The sequence below is a fragment of the Balaenoptera physalus genome, assembly GCF_965194825.1.
Source record: "Balaenoptera physalus genome assembly, chromosome: 7".
NCBI classification, from domain to species: domain Eukaryota; kingdom Metazoa; phylum Chordata; class Mammalia; order Artiodactyla; family Balaenopteridae; genus Balaenoptera; species Balaenoptera physalus.
The window spans coordinates 35,259,350-35,280,869 of record NC_138886.1 but is presented as its reverse complement, the minus strand read 5'-3'; the positions used below and the strand labels follow the sequence as shown (position 1 = coordinate 35,280,869).

At 40.0% G+C, this 21,520-nt stretch overlaps 1 protein-coding gene across 1 annotated transcript; it reads right to left on the bottom strand.

Annotated features, from left to right (window-relative positions):
* Positions 1-8,362: 8,362 nt before the first annotated feature.
* TOMM5 (translocase of outer mitochondrial membrane 5) lies at positions 8,363-12,114 on the bottom strand. The gene is made up of 2 exons (XM_082468809.1): positions 11,878-12,114; positions 8,363-8,701 (listed from the first exon to the last, which is right to left on the bottom strand). Exons 1-2 carry the CDS (start codon positions 11,996-11,998, stop codon positions 8,667-8,669), a joined length of 156 nt encoding a protein of 51 aa, XP_082324935.1. The 5' UTR covers positions 11,999-12,114; the 3' UTR covers positions 8,363-8,666.
* Between the last annotated feature and the right edge of the window lie 9,406 nt (positions 12,115-21,520).

The window sequence follows — 21,520 nt, the reverse complement described above, 5'->3', positions numbered from 1 at the left end:
CAATTTATTTGATCATCTCCTGGCTTTAATTCTTATCTACCACATTTCTAAAAACTTTTTTTGCAATATCTTTATTATTTTAAGTAATCTCTATATTGCTTCCCTTCTATCAGCTCAAATAATCAGAGACAATGCAATTTGAATTTGGGGAAGAAAAGCATCATACAACCTCCCATTGCTGTATGTATCACACCCAGCAGTGGTCTTCATTATGTTTCGCATTGTCCCATAAAAATTAGTCTTCAGTCTCTTGGTATCATGAACATATCTGCACTTAGCTACTTTCTTTCCTCCTAAATAAACATATAACTTGGGGGAGGGTAAATTGTGGTAGTAGGTTAGATGTGGTCCTTGTCAGATTACTCCATATATGCTTAGCTGTGAAACCAATAAACTTTGATCTTGTGCTAACAGCCTGAAGGGCCACAAGTTGGAGTTTACGTCTCTCTTCGGAAAACAGAATGAATGGATTCTGTTTTTCAGGATAGGAACTTTTCTCTCCAATGAAAGTGAAGGAAAGGTATTTTGGGCATAACAGGTCTTCAGGGCTACTTCCCACTCCTACAGCTGCCCTCAGCAGGACTGACCCTTCTGTTTTCTTCCTGGCCATCAGCTCCCTCCTGCTTTTTCCTCCTTATCCAAGCTTAGATGCCTTGTGCATTATTTCAGTCACTCCCTGACCCTGTCGGATCACCTTATCCACGTGGCAAGCCCCACCCCCGGAAGAATCCAACCCTCCACCTTCTCTGAGCTTAGGCAGCAGAGCAGTGCTAGAGAAAAAGCCCACATCCAAGCACTGCAAATTCATGATCACCTATCTTAACTGGGGTTCTAATACCATCTGACCTTTTTCTAGTCAGCTCACTCTCACACTTCCCACAACTAGTTAAAAAAACTTCTCCACTCTACTTCCATTCTATTATTCAATGAATACTGAGTGCCTACTAGGTGCCAGGCACTCTTCTAGGTACTGGGATACTACAGTGAACATAGTAAGACAAAACCCCTGCCCTCATCAAGCATATATTTAGCGAAAGGAGACAATTAACAAAATAAATAAGGAAAAAATATATTAAATAAGTGCCAGGAAGAAAAATAAAGAAGGGGGGTATAGAGTGCCGAAGAGCTTGTAATAAAAAAAAAAAATGTTGAAATATAATGTAACTATAGAAAAATGCAAATATCCTAAGTCTACAACTTGCTGGGTTTTCACAAATTGAAACATAACCTTTAAAGGAGTTGGTAAAGGCCTCAATGGAAAAATGCCATTTAAGTGGAGACCCAAGGAGAGGGAGTGAGGCACTTGGAAATCTAAAGGAACAGAGCGTCCTAGGCAAAGGAAACAGCCAGTGCAAAGACCCTGAGGCAGTAGCATGTCTCGTTTGTTTGAGGAAGCAAGGAGGCCAGTATGGCCAGAGTGCAGTGAGGGAGAGGAGAATCATAAAAGATAAGATCAGAGAAGTAATGAGGCCCAGACTGTACAGAACTTTGTGGGCAACCAGAAGTGCTTTGGCTTTTACTCTGAATAAGACAGGAAGCCACTGAAGGTTTTTCAGCTGTAGTGACATTTTCTGGCTTAAATTTTCAGAGAACCATTGATTGCTGTGTTGAGGACAGACTGCAGAGGGGCAAGGGTGGAAGCAGGGAGTCTAGTTAGGAGGCTGTTGCAATAATTCAGAAAAGTGATGATGGTGGATTGGACCAGGGTGGTGCCAATGAAGTTGGTGAGAAGAGGTCAGATTCTGATTCTAACTCAAGGGCCAGCAGGGTTTTCTGAAGGATTCGTGTGGGACGTGAAAGAGAGGAGTTAAGGATGACACTCGGGGTTTTAGTTTAAGCAACTGGAAGACGGAATTATCATCTCCTGTGACTGAGAGAGTAGGTTTCATGAAAGGGGAAGACTGGGAGTTTGTTATTGGACAAGTTTGGAATTAAGGGGAGAGGTGTAGGCTGGAGATATAAATTTGAGAGTTCTCAGCCCATAAATGGCATTTAAAGCCAAGAGATCAGGTGAGATCACCAAGAGTCAGTGCAGAATCTATACTGTAAATAAAGAGGTCTGAAGAGTAAAGCCTGGGGCACTGCAAGTTTCAGAGGTTAGAGATGAAGAACCAGCAGAAGAATCTGAGGAAGGGTGGATAAGTGGAATAGAAAGGGTGAATAAGAGGAAAATTAAGAAGGCCCACAAGGTGGTTAAAATAGTAAGAGGTAGTGTGTTAAATGCTGCTGACAGGGTAAGACGGGTCAGTGTTAACCTTAACAAGAGCAGTTTCACAAGATTCGTGGGGATGCAAACCTAACTGGAGTAGTTTCAGGAGACAATGAGAGGAAGGAATGAAAATAAAAACCACCTTATTGAGGCATTTAACTGAGAGCAGAAAAATGGGATGGTAGATGGAGACGGCTGAGGATTCAAGAGGACTACGGTAGATGCTGTGCTGAACCACCCAGATCTCAACTTTGGGACGAAGGAACTCATTCCCCCAGCGGCTAGGAGTGTTAGCTGCTGACACCTCACAGCTGCATCCCCCTCAGGTCAGCTGAAGGAAGCTGCCTCCACTGAAATACACCTGCCCACCAGTCCCCATGCAACGGCTAGTTGATGCAAGGGTCCAAAGGCCCTGCCCTCTTGCCTTGTTCAGGACTTCTCTGAAGGGCCATCCCAGCATCAGTTACCTGTGGGACTGACTAAAGCTGCTTTTGCAACTAGGGCGACCAAACATTCTGGCTTGCCCAGGACTGAGAGGTTTCAGTGCTAAAACTGGGACAGTCCTAGATGTCCATATTTGCAGCTGCACCACAGTTCAACTTCTCCTGCCCAAACTTGTTTCACTTGCACTCGAAAGTGTTTTTCCCAAAAATATTACCCCCAAAACCTCCTGCACAGAATCTCAGCATCTGCTCCAGGGAACAGACTGGCAACAGGGCTTTTAGAAAAAATTCTTTTTAAAATAGAAGAAATCACAGCCCTTTTGAATACTATTGGGAATGATCCAATAAAGAAAGAAAAGTGAGGGAGAACGGCTGGATCATGATCCTTGGGTAGTTGAGGCGGGTGGGACTGATTGCGTGCATGTGGGATGGGTCTGGCCTTAAACAGGAGCGGACTTTCCTAACAGGAGGGAGGCTACAAATGCTGGTGGGTGGGTTATCAAGGGGTAAGTTTATGGAAGCTTTCCTCTGGATGCCTCTATTTTCTCAGGGAAAGAAGAAGCAACATCATCAGCTGAGCTTGAAGATGAGGGGAGATCCTGGAGGTTTGAGAAGGTATGAAATGTTTATCTCACGGAGAAGAATGAACTAAGGAAACATAGTGGTCCTGCAGGACCCAACTGAGGTTCAGCAGTCATTATTTTCCAGGTAGAACCTTTCAGGATGTTTCTTTCCAGACACTTTCCATTGCACAGAGTAGGCAAAGAGCTGGATTTAACCAAGGTGGGGTTTTGCTAGAGAAGTACAATGAAGCTAGAGGGAGGGAAGAGAGTTGAAGGCGTATGCAAGAATGATTACAATGATGGCTAATGGAGTGTAAGTTGAGGCATGAGGGCAGTGAAGCACAGAAACTAGGTGGTAGGGTGAATAGATCCATGATAGAGTCTGGTGGGGCTAAGTTATTTGTTTTGGAGGAAGGAAATTAAATCTAGGCTATGGCTGTGGGATTGAGTGACTAAGACTAAGGAGGACTGAGGTCAGCAAATGTCTTTCCAGAGAAAGCAGATCTGGGCAGAAGGAAACTCTCAACTTTTCCCCACCACATCTAAACCTTTATTACACATGGTAGGCAGAATGCCCCCACCCAAAATGTCTATGTCCTAATCTCCAAACCTCTTAATACGTACCTTAGATGGCAAGAGGGACTTCGGAGATGTAATTAAGGATTCAAGGAAGACTCCCTGCTTTCTGGTTTAAGCAGCTGTGTTGATGGTACCATTTACTGAATTAGGCAACAAGTTTCAAGTGAAAAATAATGGGTTCAGTTTTGGACCTGCTAAGCTGAAAATATTGGTGAGATGGAGATGCTGAGTGAGCATATGGTATCCAAACATGGCCAACATTTCAACTGGAAATAAACATTGGGAGTTTCTTCTAAATAGATGGTAATTAAAGCCATGGTCTTTAATGGGCTGGAAGTTTATAAAGAGAAGATAATCCAGGACCAGAGAGTATTTCAAGAATGATCACACAGTCAGTGAATAATAAAGTTTGCAAAAGATGGTAGAACAGGTAAGGGATTTACCCTAGATATGAAGAGGATGAGGCCATGATAACAGGAGATGGAGGAAGGAGTGCTATAAATGTACTAGTTTGCTATTGCTGCTCTAATTATTCAAACTTAGTGGCTTAAAACAACACAAATTATCTTACAGTTGTGGAGGTCAGAAGTTTGAAACAGGTCTTAAGGGGTTAAAGTTAAGGTGTCAGCAGACCTGTGGTCCTTCCGGAGGCTCTAGGGAAGAATCTGTGCCTCACCCTTCCCAGCTTCTGGAACACAGAGGCTGCCCACACTCCTTGGCTTGTGGCCACATCATTCCCACCTCTGCTTCTGTTGTAATACCTTCTCTGACTCTGCACCTTCTTTCTCCCTCTTATAAGACCCTTGTGATTACACTGGGTCCATCCAGAAATAATCTCTACACCTCCAGAGCCTTCCCTGAATTCCTTCTTTCCCCTACACTACATTTATCCGAATCAATACTGGTCTGCTCATTCATCCTCCTTGATCTCCCCTTCAAACCTAGTCTCTACATTGCATCTAGGTTTAAGTAAGCAATTTTGAACTCCCCTTGATCAATATGGTTTGAACACCTTAATCAATATGATTCCTGCCTGGCCCTCCCTTCTGTAACCTTTTCCCATAGACAACCACCATTAATCCTTCAAGTCTAAACCTCCAGCAAGGTGAGGTCCTCCAGACGTCCACTTGTATGGAATCCTACGATGATTTATAGACCAAAACGGCAGTCCCATGACTGTCCATTCCCAGCTTCTGGCACAAAAGCATGGCATATAATAGAAACTCAGTAACCGATCAATGAATTATTAATCTCTGGGACTTTAAAAAGCCAGACCCTATGTGACATCATTTTCCCTATATAATTTGCAACAGAACAAACGTCTCACCTTTAAAATAATAAAACAGTTCTGTAATGTTGGAGGCCATTTCACACTTGGCCAAATTCTGCCCTTCACTTCAGAGCAGGTGTCCTATAAGCCAAATCCAGCCTGCCACAATTCTGCATAGTTTTATTTGAACACAGCCATGCTCATCGGCTTACATATTGTCTAAGGCTGTTTTCACACTGCAACTGAAGAGCTGACAGGGACCACAGAGCCCACAAAGCCTAAAGTATTTACCATCTGACTGTGAACAGAAAGCTCTCCAATTCCTGCTTTAGTGGCTTCTTTGATGACCTAAGCTACAAGCAGAATTTATCCAGTGATCAAGTCATAGCAAAACAGAGTAAAATGTCTGGCCGATTTCCTTTTGATACTATCTACAGCACTCTCTGGTGCTTGGATCTTATAGGTAAAGAGAGACACTCAGCTCAAGCAAAGGAGTGGGAAGAGAAAAAGTTGATTCCTCACTTGTTCTTCATTCCAACTCTAGGCCCAAGTTTACCCACCTACAAACTATGGAACACACTGTAATCGAAATGCTAACTCACTTCACAGAAGAACTACAAAGAGCAATGATAAAGCAGTTTGAAAATGAAATGCACTGGTAGCAGAAGAACACTAGCCTAATTTAGGAGTAAAATTCCTACTTCTGTTTTCTAATTACTATTTCAGAACTGTTAATTACAAGTATTAGACACCCCCGGTGGAGTTTATGGCCTGAATTTTTAAAAGTCAGCTGTAAAAAACTGCACCATCACATTTTCTCTTATTGTAACTTGAACATGTGCTGGAACCAGGGTAACAATCACCACCCCCCACAAAGAAAAGCACTAAAGGACAGGGTACAATAAATAAACATTAAAAGGCCCTAAACCTTGGCCAGCTGCTATTTATTAGCCACTGAAACTTCCAGTCTCAAACTCCCCATCTGTAAAATGGCATTAACACTGATGGATTAAGGCTGTTTTTAGGTAATGAATTTTAAGTGTTCAGTAATTTTGAAGTTTGTATATAATTAGAGGATAAGCATGCTATCTCATAGCATCTGGAAATATGAATGAAATCTATTAGTGGAGTGAATGCCAGCACAAATCACTTATAAACACCTTATACCAAAGACGAACCATTAATAACAACTAGTGTTTACGAAACGTCAGCACTGTGCTCTACTTGCATTTTCTCATTTCATCCTTACAACACACTTAAGTAGACAGATGTTTCTATTATGCTAATTTTACAGATGAAGAAAATGAGATACAGACATTCAGTTGCTACAAGTCATCCATCTCATAAGCGTTGCAGCCAGGACTCAAAATAAGGTGTTTATGATCACAGTACTATATACTGCACCCCTTTAAGTCAGGGATGGATATAAATTACCAACATGAAACACAGCATCACAGGGTTAAAATACATGCTGTCTGGGCAAAGATGGTGGATTGAGCACCAGCTACTACTTCCACTCCCTCCAGAAATTCCATTAAACAACATCAAAGATTTTTAAGATGTTTGTTTAAAGACTGTTTAGGTATAAACCTGAAAGGATGGAAAAGGAGGAGAGGAGACAATAGCAACAAAGTAAGAAGCTGGAAAGCAGGTGGACAAGTAGTAAATAGCCTGGTAGAAAACCGAATTCTGAGTCAGCAATAGGAAAAGCAAAACAAACAACACCCAATTTACACCATAGAATCCCTAAAAGGTTCAGGAACTGGTGGTTTCATGTACCTTTGGAAGTAGGGCACGAAGGTGTACACACTAAAAAAAAAAAAATTGGTTGAAGGTAGTTGGATGCTCTCTGCAACTCTACAGTTAAGTAGCCTCTCTTCCCCAACTCCCTCCCCAAATTAGAATCTTATTTTCTGAAAAGGGTAAAATAGAGAGTTCTCTGGATTCTGAGATAGCAGGCAGTTATGGGTACGGGTACTGTACTCAATATAGAGACTCAGTGAACAGACACATACTGGACACGAGATACGGAAAACAAGAGACCCAACACGGGAGAAGAGGGAAAAGGAATTCCCAGGATGATGCTGAAGGGAGAGCCGAGAATACAGCCACGCATCAGGCATAGAAGACTATCAGCGATTTAGATAAATGGCAAAAAGTTTAGCTGATTTAGTGTGATAAGTTCACAGAAAACTAAGCCTAGGAAAATTAAAAAGATGTACAGTAAAAGAAAACAACAAACAGCATTTGGAGTCCTAATGAAATCAATCTAATCAAAATCAACACATAAGTACACTGGAAGGAAGTAGAAATGAGATGCATGAGAGATGGAGCTAAGGAGAGGGAAGAGACACAAATCCTTACATGCATGGAGAAGTCAGTAGGCAATGTCTAAAACAGAAAAATCATAAAGTAACAATCATGTTATTTAGGGACAAGAAGGTAAACTCAATTATTATTAGCTAAAGGGCTTCCCTGGTGGCGCAATGGTTAGGAATCCGCCTGCCAATGCAGGGCACACGGGTTCGAGCCCTGGTTCAGGAAGATCCCACATGCTGCAGAGCAGCTAGGCCCGTGCGCCACAACTACTGAGCCTGCGCTCTAGAGCCCGCGCGCCTAGAGCCGGTGCTCCAAGACGAGAGAGGCCACCGCAATGAGAGGCCCGCACATGGCAATGAAGAGTAGCCCCCACTCATCGCAACTGAAAAGAAAGCCCACGTGCAGCAATGAAGACCCAACGCAGCCAAAGATAAATTAATTAATTAATTAATTTTAAAAAATATATATATATAATTAGCTAAAAAGAAGTGAATGTAGTTGTACCTGGGAAGAAGGTTAAGGACTTTCCCCCTCTCCCAACAAACTTGGAGAACTACCTGACTTAAAAATATAGCGTTTTCCCCCTTTGGTGGTATTATATATTCTCAGCATCAAGCAGTAATGTTGCCTTTCATAAAGATTGCTTAAGAATAAAACCATGTTGTTTTATCAGGATTAGCAAATTCTCCAGTCCAAAACAAGAGGAACTCAATTTAATGCAGTTTGTAATAGTCACAACATTATAGTAGTCTCACCAGTGACTGTTGGTTTGCAGCAAAAAGTGGGTTAAGAAAAATAAAAGCCCTATTTTTCTTAGTTGGTACATTTATTAAAAATATAGACTAACGGTCCCGTGCTTAAATGACATGGTTGTGCACTGGCTTCACTAAAACATAAGTAATGGAAAGGACCGCTTCAACAAATATACTCCAGGCAGAAGTAAAAAAAGTACACAGAAATGACTCACACGACAGTGCCATTGCAGACATAATTCCCTTATAATTAATACTTGCTAGAAATCGGAGTTTGACATCATGTACAATAACACCAACATTCACCGAGGCTGAATATCACAGGTACGTCTCTTCATACTTCCCAAATAGTTTTATCTTTTAGCTATAAAGGTCAGTTACCAGAGCCAAACTTGTTCTTAACAAGTAGAATTTTTACGTCCATTTAATCAGAGAGTCTCTTACATCTTTCTGGGTCTATTCATCTGCAGATAGCAGTAGAAGCTGTAACCAGGTTCTTCATATCATGCATTCACACGTGAAGCCCACTCTTCATATGCTGTCCAATTTCTTTAAGATAAAAGGAGCTGAAAGAAAAATAAACCCAGAATTTGTTTTTAGATCCAGATAATCACAAGTTACATATGGAATTACAAGATTGGGAGATAAACCTTATAGTTCAACATATTTTTCAAAACAACCCCAAATGTGGCCAAGCCTCTGCCTGCACACCCAGCCAAAGGGAATCACTGTCTTTCAAGGTAGCCCATCCCATTGTCATGCAGCTGGAATTATTACAAAGTTCATTTTTCATTCTATAAAATCTTTTCTCCAGGTAGTTCTTGCTTTTAGGACGATAAAGAGGAAATCCAATCCTCCTTCAAATGACAAGCCTTTACTTTGTGATTTAACCGTCAAAGGAACAAAACTCTAGAAGAAACAAAATCACTTTTAAAAACACATTTGAAAGACAGAGAGTGGGGGAAAACATTGAAGTAGGGATCCAGAAGAGCTGGACACATATTTTCGTTCCCCACTGATCAGTTATACGACATTTACATGCTCCTGTTCACGTGTGATACAGTCCTACGTCAGTTATTATGAGTACAGTGGTGAAGATATAAATGTCTAGAAAACAAAGAAGTGTTGTCACAGGGATCAAAAGAAGTGATATTACTGCCCTGTGTAACAGTGCCATGGCCAAAATAAGCACATGAAAAGATGCTCAGCATCATTAATCATTAGGGAAATGCAAAATAAAACTACAGCAAGATACCACTTCACACCCACTAGGATGGCTACTAACAAAAAACTGTTGGCAAGGATGTGTAAAACAGTATAGCTGCTATGGAGCACAGTATAGTGGTTCCTCAAAAAAAAAAAAAAAAAATGGTGGCTGCCAGCAGCTGGGAAGAGCGGGGAATGGGGAATTACTGTTTAATAGCTACAGAGTTTCAGTTTTACAAGATGAAAAGAGTTCTGGAGATGGTGGTGATGATTATACAATATTATGAATTTAATACCACTAACCCAAACACTTAAAAATAGTTAAGATGGTAAATTTTATATGTATTTTATCAAATTAAAAAATATTGGAAAAAAAAAGGTTGTGACCAGGGGCTTCCCTGGTGGCGCAGTGGTTGAGAATCTGCCTGCTAATGCAGGGGACACGGGTTCGAGCCCTGGTCTGGGAAGATCCCACATGCTGCGGAACAACTAGGCCCGTGAGCCACAACTACTGAGCCTGTGCGTCTGGAGCCTGTGCTCCGCAACAAGAGAGGCCGCGATAGTGAAGAGACCCGCACACCGCGATGAAGAGTGGCCCCCGCTTGCCACAACTAGAGAAAGCCCTTGCACAGAAACGAAGACCCAACACAGCCAAAAATAAATATAAAAATAAATAAATAAATAAAAGATTACTATTAGAAAAAAAGGTTGTGACCAAGAAAGCTGCCAGATTATTTCTCAATACCCATACTAAATTAATAAGACATTTTGTTAATATTAAACTGAAGATATTTAAATATGTCAGAAGCTGACCAAGTCAGCAGTATGCCCAGACTTTTTTTTTTAAAACTAAGTCTTATCAGAAAAAAAAGTAACAGTCATCAAAACAATGGATAAACAAAGTGTAGGATATCCATACAATGGAATATTATTCAGCAGTAAAAAGGAAGGAAATACCGATACATGCTACAGTATGGACAAACCTTGAAAAATTATCCTAAACACAAACGGTCACATATTGTACAATTCGATTTATATAAAATGTCCAGAATAGGGATATCTATAAAGACAAAAAGTCAATTAGTGGTTGCCAGGGGCTGGGGACGGTGGAAAATGGGGGAATGACAGCTAATGGACAGCTAACGATGTTTCTTTCAGAGGGGAAGAAAATATTCTACAACAGATTGTGGTGATGGCTGCACAACTCTGACTATACTAAGAATCAATGAATTGTACACTTTAAATGGGTGAATTGAATAACATGCAAATTATATCTCAATTTAAAAAGGGATAAGGAACAGTATTCTGTTTAAAAAAATTTTTTTGATTCATCTCAAATACAAAGGTCATTGAGAAGAAGCAAATATTTTACTGGCAGCTAAGTCAACCAAAAAAAGGTAAGAGGAGGAAATAAGTAAAGTTGGGAGTTGTAAAAAGCTGTTGAAGGAGCAAGATGATTTGGGAGTTTCCGTTCACCAGGGCTCCCTCCTCTGGGGAACCAGAGTTAACACCACAGGCAGTGAAAGGGGCAGAATAAGGGAGACTAGACCTCAAGAGCTCTAGCCTTAGGCCCAACATGAGTCTTCCACGAGGCTCATGAAGACTTGGTATGGTCTTCATCTATCTGAATCATCTCTGCCTCTCCATCCAGACCTGTCAACAACGTACAGCAAGGAACAATGAAAAGAATGCTGAACTGAAAATGAAGTGGCAAATGAAGGGGCAATTCACTTCTGAGATTCCTATCAGTAAAACTAGAGAACTAATCTATAAAACTGCATCCAGCTCTAATATTGTGTGCCTGCAATTCTAATACTTTGCATAAGTCCCCTCTGAAAGTCGAGTTCACATTTGCAAAGGAGGTATACAGACTTAGGCCCTGCCTCTCTCAAAGGGCTATTGTCAAGATCAGGCAATGCAAAGTTTCTACCAAACGTAAAAGTCAACTAAATCATCAGGTATTATCATTAATCCTATAGACTCATATCCTTTCTTCTCCTTCTTAAAAAAGAAAAAAAGAAAGAAAAAAAAGGTAATTATCTACTTCACCCTCTACAACTAAAAAGAACAAAAGCTTTTGGATTTCAGAGGTAAGCAGTGATGTAAGCATGGAAACTTGGCAGTCAGTTAAGAACTCTGGATTCTAGGTCAAGATCATTCACCGAATCGATGAGTGACCTTGAGCCAGCCATTTCTCCACTCTAGATACCAGTTTTTCTGTCTGCAAAACGAGGGACTTGCTCTGGGGGATGACCTTACAGGCTCTTTCAATTCAAACGCTCTTACGACAGGGCGAGGCTGGGTGAATAACCTCGCGGTTCCCGCCGCCGCTTGCACTCCGGTACCCCCACCCAGGCCCGCAGAGCCTAAGCAACGCGCGCATGCGCCCGCTGCCCTCGACGTGCACGTCCCTTGCACCCCGCGACCGCTTAGCTCCGCTCCAGGGACCCCAAAAGGCCGGTGAGACCAGAGTTGGGCGGGCAGTGTCGGCGAGCTCCCTGCTAGTCTCATGGCCACAGCCTGTAAGGACACTCACTGACTCGGAGCAGGGCCACATAGATGAGGAAGTTCCGTATGGAGGAGAGCACATCCTCGCGCATCTTCCGTTTCATCTCCTCCGGGTCCAGCTTCGGCGCAAGGCCCTCGATCCGGAACATCCTGGCTCTTCCTCACGTTTTCCAGCGGCGGCCCTCTGCTCTTCTCAGCTGCCTCCCAGCACCGGCACTCGCTCTAACCCCATTTCCTGTTCCCGCCCCTCATTTTCACGAGTGGCGACGGGAGCCTGCGAAGGACAAACTTCATCCTTAAACTGAGCTGTTCTGAACGAGGGCGGCCTGAAGGGGGTGCACGTAATATTAGCCACGCAGGACTCGGGTTCTTCCAGGCTGTTTATTTAACAACCTCTGTCCTGAGAGGCGCGCGCGGAGCTGCAAAGTGCTTTTACGCCTCAGAGGGGGCGGTGCACATAGGTATCTACATAAATAATAATAGTTAACATTTATTGAATACGAAGTACAGTTCTACCCCATGAATTCGATATTATAATCTTCATTTCCTAGATGAGAAAATTGAAGCACAGAGATCTTTAAAACAACAACTTGCCCAAATGTGCTTTAAAATACCTCGAGGAAAAAAAAAGTGTTGGGAAAGAGAGACGAAAGGATATTAGCAAAATATTGAAAATTGCTTAAGCTGGTGATTAGTGTTTCATTTTAGTTAATTCTAGTCTTCTATTTTCAGTATTTTCGAACTTTTTAATGAATGATAAATGAAAACAGAAGGACGAAGATGATGAAATTTGCTCAAGATTACACAACTAGTAAGTGGCTGAGCAGGGTTTTATACCTAGTTAGACCGGTAGCATCCCAGACACAGAATTTTTAACATTTTCCGTATTATTGTTGTCTTCTCATTTCTGGGGTTAACTGATCATCACAAATTATAGTATTGGCCCAGTAATACAGTATATGTAAATGAAATTTAGCTCTGTTCAAATTTTACAGATAAGGACAGAGAGGCTTAGAAACCAAGTGTAATGCTTAAAGTCCTTCTGCTAGTGATGGGCAGAGGTAGGGTTCTAATGCAAATAATTATAATGTCAAGTTGAATTCTCTTTCCCCTGAACCCTGTTGTTCACCTGTTCGTCTTTATTAGCCGTTAGTGCCTGCTTGGATGGGCATCCCTGGAGCCAGAAGGTGGGAATTTAATGCAACCAGATTTCCTGTCACAGAGTCATCAAAACAGTTGTTAGAAGGCTGCTGCCCCAAATTATGCATGCCAACTAGCCATGTATAATTCTTAGACATGAACCAGATGACTGAATTGCTCACATAATTCAAAACCAGAATGCTCCTGCATTGCATAGCAACAATGGATTTTAGATAAATTAGAACAGTAATTTACTATGGGAGCAACTGATAACTCTAAGTATTGCTGCCCACCTTCCTGACTGACAGAATGTAACACATTAGGTCAAGAAAGGGAGCTCGTCTGCCTATTCAGGCTTTAGTAACCTCTTGCATCTATAATTCATCCAGTGGAATAGCAGAGGCAGCTCTGGAATGGGAGGGGCTGACTCCCAAGGAATAGCTCCATCTAACCCTTCAAGAGTGTTTAGAAAGCCTGCACTGACGCTGGAAAGCAGTGGAGGCTGTGGAAAGAACTTGAACAAGAAGACTGGAGACGTAGCCTTCAGATCTGGCCCTGCCATTATCTAGCCCTGCCATTATCTAGCCATGTGATGAGGCCCAAGTCTCTGTTTCGCTGCAACTATGTTTCTTTAGTTGTAAAGGGAGGAGATACGATTCAGTTCTCTTGCGAGTCCCTTTCAGTTCTAACGGTCTATGCATTTGAATTCTAATTGTGTCATCTAGGATGTTCTGGTCTGGAGTGTGGATGTCAAAATATTATCAAATGTGGTGAAACATCAAAAGGCCAGTGTGTGTGTTTTCCATGGTAGGAAGGATGTAACGTATTGCATCCATCTGAATAGTGAGGCAAAACGGACTGGGAAGGAATGAGTTCTTACGTGATTCCAGTAACTTAGATCCCCAATGCTGACCGAGTTTAGGTAAACAGTTCTCATATGGAACTACCAATTTTTTTTTTCTCTACTAAGATGCTCTTAAGTAACTTCCCTGGATTCACAGGGAACCTAAGAGGGGAGAAATTAATAGAAAATCATGTTTCTTGGTGAAATAGGACAGATTTTTAGCATTTGAATTTATTCATCCAATGTTTACTTGATGATATGGTTGTAAATGGCTGATTTGTTAAAGGCAACATGATTCTTGTAACAATTCTCTTCAAAAGGTCTGGTGCTTGCCTCCCTATAGAGAGACAGGAAAGTAGTGGGTGGAAATATGGTGCAGCTGTGTCTTGGGGTGAGGAATTGCTTCTGGATGCAGTCTAGGAGGTGAACTGTTCCTGTCTCAGAAATGTTCATCCTGATGAGCTCTCTTCCCCTTGCATGGTTCCTCTAGTTGTAATGGAGGAAACTTTATAAGAGGTTTGACTACTTTCTTTGTCTTTTCTTTTAGTGGTTTCTGTTTGTTTGTTTGTTTAGCATGTAGGTGATGGTATTGTCCAGTTATGGTTGGCTTAGGTGAAGAAAACTGAGAGAACGTACTTCAGGAGGTTAACACTGGAGTGAGCTGTTTCACGTCTTGGACCCCTCATTTTGTTCCTTGTTGGAATGATGAGGGACTTGGGTCTAATCTTTAAAATCACTTGCAGCTCTAAAATGCTGAGATTCTTTCCTGTTCTTCCTTCATAACCTTGCACTAAAGGCTAAAAGCAAAGGATGCCTTGTGATTTGCCGTGAAAGGCAAAAATAAAAAGTATGCATGCATAATTTAATATTGATATTTGTATTATTTAGTCTGATCACAGAGGAAATGGTAGCTGATGTCATAGCCTGTCTTATTTTCCATTTCAATCCCAGGAGGAATTTAGGAGCCATTTCCTTTGCCTCGACTTCCCAGGCAGTACTACACACAAGCGTTCAGTGTGTACAACCTACCTATAAGAGAATTAAGTGTTTTAATTTCTATCACTGGAGATGAATTTATATTTGCAAGGTCAGAGATTGACAGATGACTCACGGTTGGGGAATAATTCCAACATATAATCCCAGGAACCTTGTGGTTTCTAATTTATAGGGAATGTGTAGGTTTCACATATTGAACAGTTCAACCCCTTCAGATGAGAAAACTGAGGTGACGGAAGCTGGTTAGAGGCAGAGCCAGCTGGAGCGAGGGTAGCAGTCTGGGCTCCCAGTTCAGCACTTCTCCCTATCATGCCTTGCAGCTTTCGATACTTTAAGGATATTCTCACCGATAATCCTCCCCTCAGGAGTAAGGATTGGAAGAATGGGATGTTGTTGAACACCAGTTTGGAAGGGACAGGATAAGGGGTGGCTGTTATTCATCAACAGGCTGAAGGGAGCCCTTCTTTGCATGTTCCCACACCCATCACCAGTTTGGAAGGGACAGGATAAGGGGTGGCTGTTATTCATCAACAGGCTGAAGGGAGCCCTTCTTTGCATGTTTCCACACCCATCACCAGTAATTAATTTGGGCTGTGTTATTATCTAGCTCCACACCTCACCTTCCTCATTCCTTCAGGAGATGAATGTGGTCTGGTGTTCCCAAAATAAACTTGACTTTGAAGTCCACTCAGGACCCACAATGAATGAAACAAAGGTCAGGACAAGGAAAGGACACTTGGGCCCTCTGCTCTGTGACAGATGCTAACCAGAGTCCTCACCCATCAGATGAGATAACACTTCTAGGAATTACTGCCCAGCAAGAGGTATCTTCAGGAAGAGAGGCCTTTTGAGCCTCAAAAGTGAGTAGACTTTTGATAGCCTTCACCTCACTGGTATTTGTTTTCTATCATACCCTGTTCTCTGTCTGATTGTTATGATTTTGTTGTCTGGACTTTGTTGATCTCTTTCCCAGTAGGCTGTAAGCACCTCAAGTACAAACAACATGCACTTTAAGCCTCCAAATAATTCAGGACAGGTATTTATACATGGTGAAAACTCAGCAAGTACCCCCTGAGTGAATGAAAGAATGAATAAATTTCATATGCTAACCTTTAGAATTAAAAAATTGGTAGCTTTGTATATTAGATTGACAGGATACTGTCTGCGAAAGAAATTTACCCAAAATACTACATATTTTTATAGTGTTACTTATTTCTCATTATGTCAGTACAACTTGCTTTTGTTTGGCTACATAAAAATCATCTAAATAATTTTAACATATCATAGGCAAAGTTGAAGAATGAACTTTAAGATTTACCTGCTTTAATTTACTTTTAGCAATAGAATTATATTACACCCATGTTATATGTTTAATAACTTTTCACACAAAAGTACATGTTTATTATCATAAAATTTAGAAAATACAGAATTAGAGAAAAAAAGAAAGTAATGAACCCCATGATCCCACAACCACCTTTGACATTGGTAATAATCCTTTCAGCCTTTCTTCTTCTATCATATACATATATAGCTATCTCTCTGTCTCTCTTTATACATATATGTGTATGTATATATACTTATTTACATATCTATTTTTTACCAAGATAGATCATATGGTACATACTATTTTATTTTATTATTTTTTAACATCTTTATTGGAGTATAATTGCTTTACAATGTTGTGTTAGTTTCTGCTGTATAACAAAGTGAATCAGCTATATGTATACATATATCCCTATATCCCCTCCCTCTTGCGTCTCCCTCCCACCCTCCTTATCCCACCCCTCTAGGTGGTCAAAAAGCACCGAGATGATCTCCCCATGCAATGCAGCTGCTTCCCACTAGCCAGCTATTTTACATTTAGTAGTGTATATATGTCCATGCCACTCTCTCACTTCGTCCCAGCTTACCCTTCCCCCTCCCCGTGTCCTCAAGTCCATTCTCTACGTCTGTGTCTTTATTCCTGTCCTGCCGCTATGTTCTTCAGAACCATTTTTTCTTTTTTTAGATTCCATATATATGTGTTAGCATATGGTATTTGTTTTTCTCTTTCTGACTTACTTCACTCTGAATGACAGTCTCTAGGTCCATCCACCTGACTACAAATAACTCAATTTTGTTGCTTTTTATGGCTGAGTAATATTCCATTGATATATGTGCCACATCTTCTTTATCCATTCATCTGTCAGTGGGCATTTAGGTTGCTTCCATGTCCTGGCTATTGTAAATAGAGCTGCAATAAACATTGTGGTACATGACTCTTTTTGAATTATGGTTTTCTCAGGGTATATGCCCAGTAGTGGGATTGCTGGGTCATATGGTAGTTCTATTTTTAGTTTTTTAAGGAACCTCCATACTGTTCTCCATAGTGGCTGTATCAATTTACATTCCCACCAACAGTGCAAGAGGGTTCACTTTTCTCCACACCCTCTCCAGCATTTATTGTTTGTAGATTTTTTGATGATGGCCATTCTGACCCGTGTGAGGTGATACCTCATTGTAGTTTTGATTTTCATTTCTCTAATGATTAGTGATGTTGAGCATCCTTTCATGTGTTTGTTGGCAATCTGTATATCTTCTTTGGAGAAATGTCTATTTAGGTTTTCTGCCCATTTTTGGATTGGGTTGTTTGATTTTTTGATATTGAGCTGCATAAGTTGCTTGTATATTTTGGAGATTAATCCTTTGTCAGTTGCTTTGTTTGCAAATATTTTCTCCCATTCTGAGGGTTGTCTTTTCGTCTTGTTTATGGTTTCCTTTGCTGTGCAAAAGCTTTTAAGATTCATTAGGTCCCATTTGTTTATTTTTGTTTTTATTTCCATTTCTCTAGGAGGTGGGTCAAAAAGGATCTTGCTGTGATGTATGTCATAGAGTGTTCTGCCTATGTTTTCCTCCAGAAGTTTTATAGTGTCTGGCCTTACATTTAGGTCTTTAATCCATTTTGAGTTTATTTTTTGTATGGTGTTAGGAAGCGTCCTAAATTCATTCTTTTACATGTAGCTGTCCAGTTTTCCCAGCACCACTTATTGAAGAGGCTGTCTTTTCTCCATTGTATATTCTTGCCTCCTTTATCAAAGATAAGGTGACCATATGTGCGTGGGTTTATCTCTGGGCTTTCTATCCTGTTCCATTGATCTATATTTCTGTTTATGTGCCAGTACCATACTGTCTTGATTACTGTAACTTTGTAGTATAGTCTGAAGTCAGGGAGCCTGATTCCTCCAGCTCCGTTTTTCTTTCTCAGGATTGCTTTGGCTATTCGGGGCCTTTTGTATTTCCATACAAATTGTGCAATGTTTTGTTCTAGTTCTGTGGAAAATGCCATTGGTTAGTTTGATAGGGATTACACTGAATCTGTAGATTGCTTTGGGTAGTATAGTCATTTTCACAATGTTGATTCTTCCAATCCAAGAACATGGTATATCTCTCCATCTGTTGGTATCATCTTTAATTTCTTTCATCAGTGTCTTATAGTTTTCTGCAAACAGGTCTTTTGTCTCCCTAGGTAGGTTTATTCCTAGGTATTTTATTCTTTTTGTTGCAATGGTAAATAGAAGTATTTCCTTAATTTCTCTTTCAGATTTTTCATCATTAGTGTATAGAAATGCAAGAGATTTCTGTGCATTAATTTTGTATCCTGCTACTTTACCAAATTCATTGATTAGCTCTAGTAGTTTTCTGGTAGCATCTTTAGGATTCTCTATGTTTAGTATCATGTCATCTGCAAACAGTGACAGCTTTACTACTTTTCTGATTTGGATTCCTTTTATTTCTTTTTTTTCTCTGATTGCTGTGACTAAAACTTCCAAAACTATGTTGAATAATAGTGGTGAGAGTGGGCACCCTTGTCTTGTTCCTGATTTTAGAGGAAATGGTTTCAGTTTTTCACCATTGAGAATGATGTTGGCTGTGGGTTTGTCATATATGCCCTTTATTATGTTGAGGTAAATTCCCTCTATGCCTACTTTCTGGAGAGTTTTTATCATAAATTGGTATTAAATTTTGTTGAAAGCTTTTTCTGCATTGATTGAGATTGTCATATGGTTTTTATCCTTCAGTTTGTTAATACGGTGTATCACATTGATTGATTTGCATATATTGAAGAATCCTTGCATTCCTTGGATAAACCCCACTTGATTATGGTGTATGATCCTTTTAATGTGCTCTTGGATTCTGTTTGCTAGTATTTTGTAGAGGATTTTTGCATCTATGTTCATCAGTGATTTTGGTTTGTAGTTTTCTTTTTTTGTGACATCTTTGGTTTTGGTATCAGGGTGATGGTGGCCTTGTAGAATGAGTTTGGGAGTGTTCCTCCCTCTGCTATATTTTGGAAGAGTTTGTGAAGGATAGGTGTTAGCTCTTCTCTAAATGTTTGATAGAATTCACCTGTGAAGCCATCTGGTCCTGGACTTTTGTTTGTTGGAAGATTTTTAATCACAGTTTCCATTTCAGTGCTTGTGATTGGTCTGTTTATATTTTCTTTTTCTTCCTGGTTCAGTCTCGGGAGGTTGTGCTTTTCTAAGAATTTGTCCATTTCTTCCAGGTTGTCCATTTTATTGGCATATAGTTGCTTGTAGTAATCCCTCATGATTCTTTGTATTTCTGCAGTGTCAGTTGTTATTTCTCCTTTTTCTTTCTAATTCTGTTGATTTGAGTCTTCTCCCTTTTTTTCTTGCTGAGTCTGGCTGGTTTATCAATTTTGTTTATCTTCTCAAAGAGCCAGCTTTTAGTTTTATTGATCTTTGCTATTGTTTCCTTCATTTCTTTTTCATTTATTTTTGATCTGATCTTTATGATTTCTTGCCTTCTGCTAACTTTGGGGGTTTTCTGTTCTTTCTCTAACTGCTTTAGGTGTAAGGTTAGGTTGTTTACTTGAGATTTTTCTTGTTTCTTGAGGTAGGATTGTATTGCTATAAACTTCCCTCTTAGAACTGCTTTTGCTGCATCCCATAGGTTTTGGGTGTTCGTGTTTTCATTGTCATTTGTTTCTAGGTATTTTTTGATTTCCTCTTTGATTTCTTCAGTGATCTCTTGGTTATTAAGTAGTGTATTGTTTAGCCTCTATGTGTTTGTATTTTTTACAGTTTTTTTTTTCCTGTAATTGATATCTAGTCTCATAGCGTTGTGGTCAAAAAAGAGACTTGATATGATTTCAATTTTCTTAAATTTACCAAGGCTTGATTTGTGACCCAAGATATGATCTATCCTGGAAAATGTTCCATTAGCACTTGAGAAGAAAGTTTCATTAGCACTTGAGAAGAAATTATGTTGTTTTGGATGGAATGTCCTATAAATATCAATTAAGTCCATCTGGTTTAATGTGTCATTTAAAGCTTGTGTTTACTTATTTATTTTCATTTTGGATGATCTGTCCATTGGTGAAAGTGGGGTGTTAAAGTCCCCTACTATTATTGTCTTACTGTCAATTTCACCTTTTATGGCTGTTAGAATTTGCCTTATGTATTGAGGTGCTCCTATGTTGGGTGCATAAATATTTACAATTGTTATATCTTCTCCTTGGATTGATCCCTTGATCATTATGTAGTGTCCTTCTTTGTCTCTTGTAATAGTCTTTATTTTAAAGTCTATTTTGTCTGATATGAGAATTGCTACTCCAGCTTTCTTTTGATTTCCATTTGCATGGAATATCTTTTTCCATCCCCTCATTTTCAGTCTGTATGTGTCCCTAGGTCTGAAGTGGGTCTCTTGTAGACAGCATATATATGGGTCTTGTTTTTGTATCCATTTAGCCAGTCTATGTCTTTTGGTTGGAGCATTTAATCCATTTACATTTAAGGTAATTATTGATATGTATGTTCCTATTACCATTTTCTTAATTGTTTTGGGTTTGTTTTTGTAGGTCTTTTCCTTCTCTTGTGTTTCCTGCCTAGAGAAGTTCCTTTAGCATTTGTTTTAAAGCTGGTTTGGTGGTGCTGAATTCTCTTAACTTTTGCTTGTCTGTAAAGGTTTTAATTCTTCTGTCGAATCTGAATGGGATCTTTGCTGGGTAGAGTAATCTTGGTTGTAGGTTTTTCCCTTTCATTACTTTAAATATGTCCTGCCACTCCCTTCTGTCTTGCAGACTTTCTGCTGAAAGATCAGCTGTTAACCTTATGGGGATTCCCTTGTATGTTAGTTGTTGCTTTTCCCTCGCTGCTTTTAATATTTTTTCTTTGTATTTGATTTTTGATAGTTTGATTAATATGTGTCTTTGTGTGTTTCTCCTTATATTTTTCCTGTATGGGACTGTCTGCGCTTCCTGGACTTGGTTGACTATTTCCTTTCCCATGTTAGGTAAGTTTTCAGCTATAATCTCTTCAAATATTTTCTCAGACTCTTTCGTTTTCTCTTCTTCTTCTGGGACCCCTATAATTCGAATGTTGGTGCATTTAATGTGGTCCCAGAGGTCTCTGAGACTGTCCTCAATTCTTTTCATTCTTTTTTCTTTATTCTGCTCTGTGGTAGTTATTTCCACTATTTTATCTTCCAGGTCACTTATCCGTTCTTTTGCATCCATTATTCTGCTGTTGATTCCTTCTAGAGAATTTTTAATTTCATTTATTGTGTTGTTCATCATTGTTTGTTTGCTGTTTAGTTCTTCTAGGTCCTTGTTAAACGTTTCTTGTATTTTCTCCATTCTATTTCCAAGATTTTGGATCATCTTTACTATCATTACTCTGAATTCTTTTTC

Bases quoted from the DNA above. Each gene is read 5' to 3' on its own strand.
- TOMM5 (XM_082468809.1), bottom strand. From the start codon at position 11,998: ATGTTCCGGATCGAGGGCCTTGCGCCGAAGCTGGACCCGGAGGAGATG. The intron at 8,702-11,877 runs GTGAGTGTCCTT...TTTTTCTTTCAG, and splicing joins TGTGGCCCTGCTCCGAGTCA to CTCCTTTTATCTTAAAGAAA.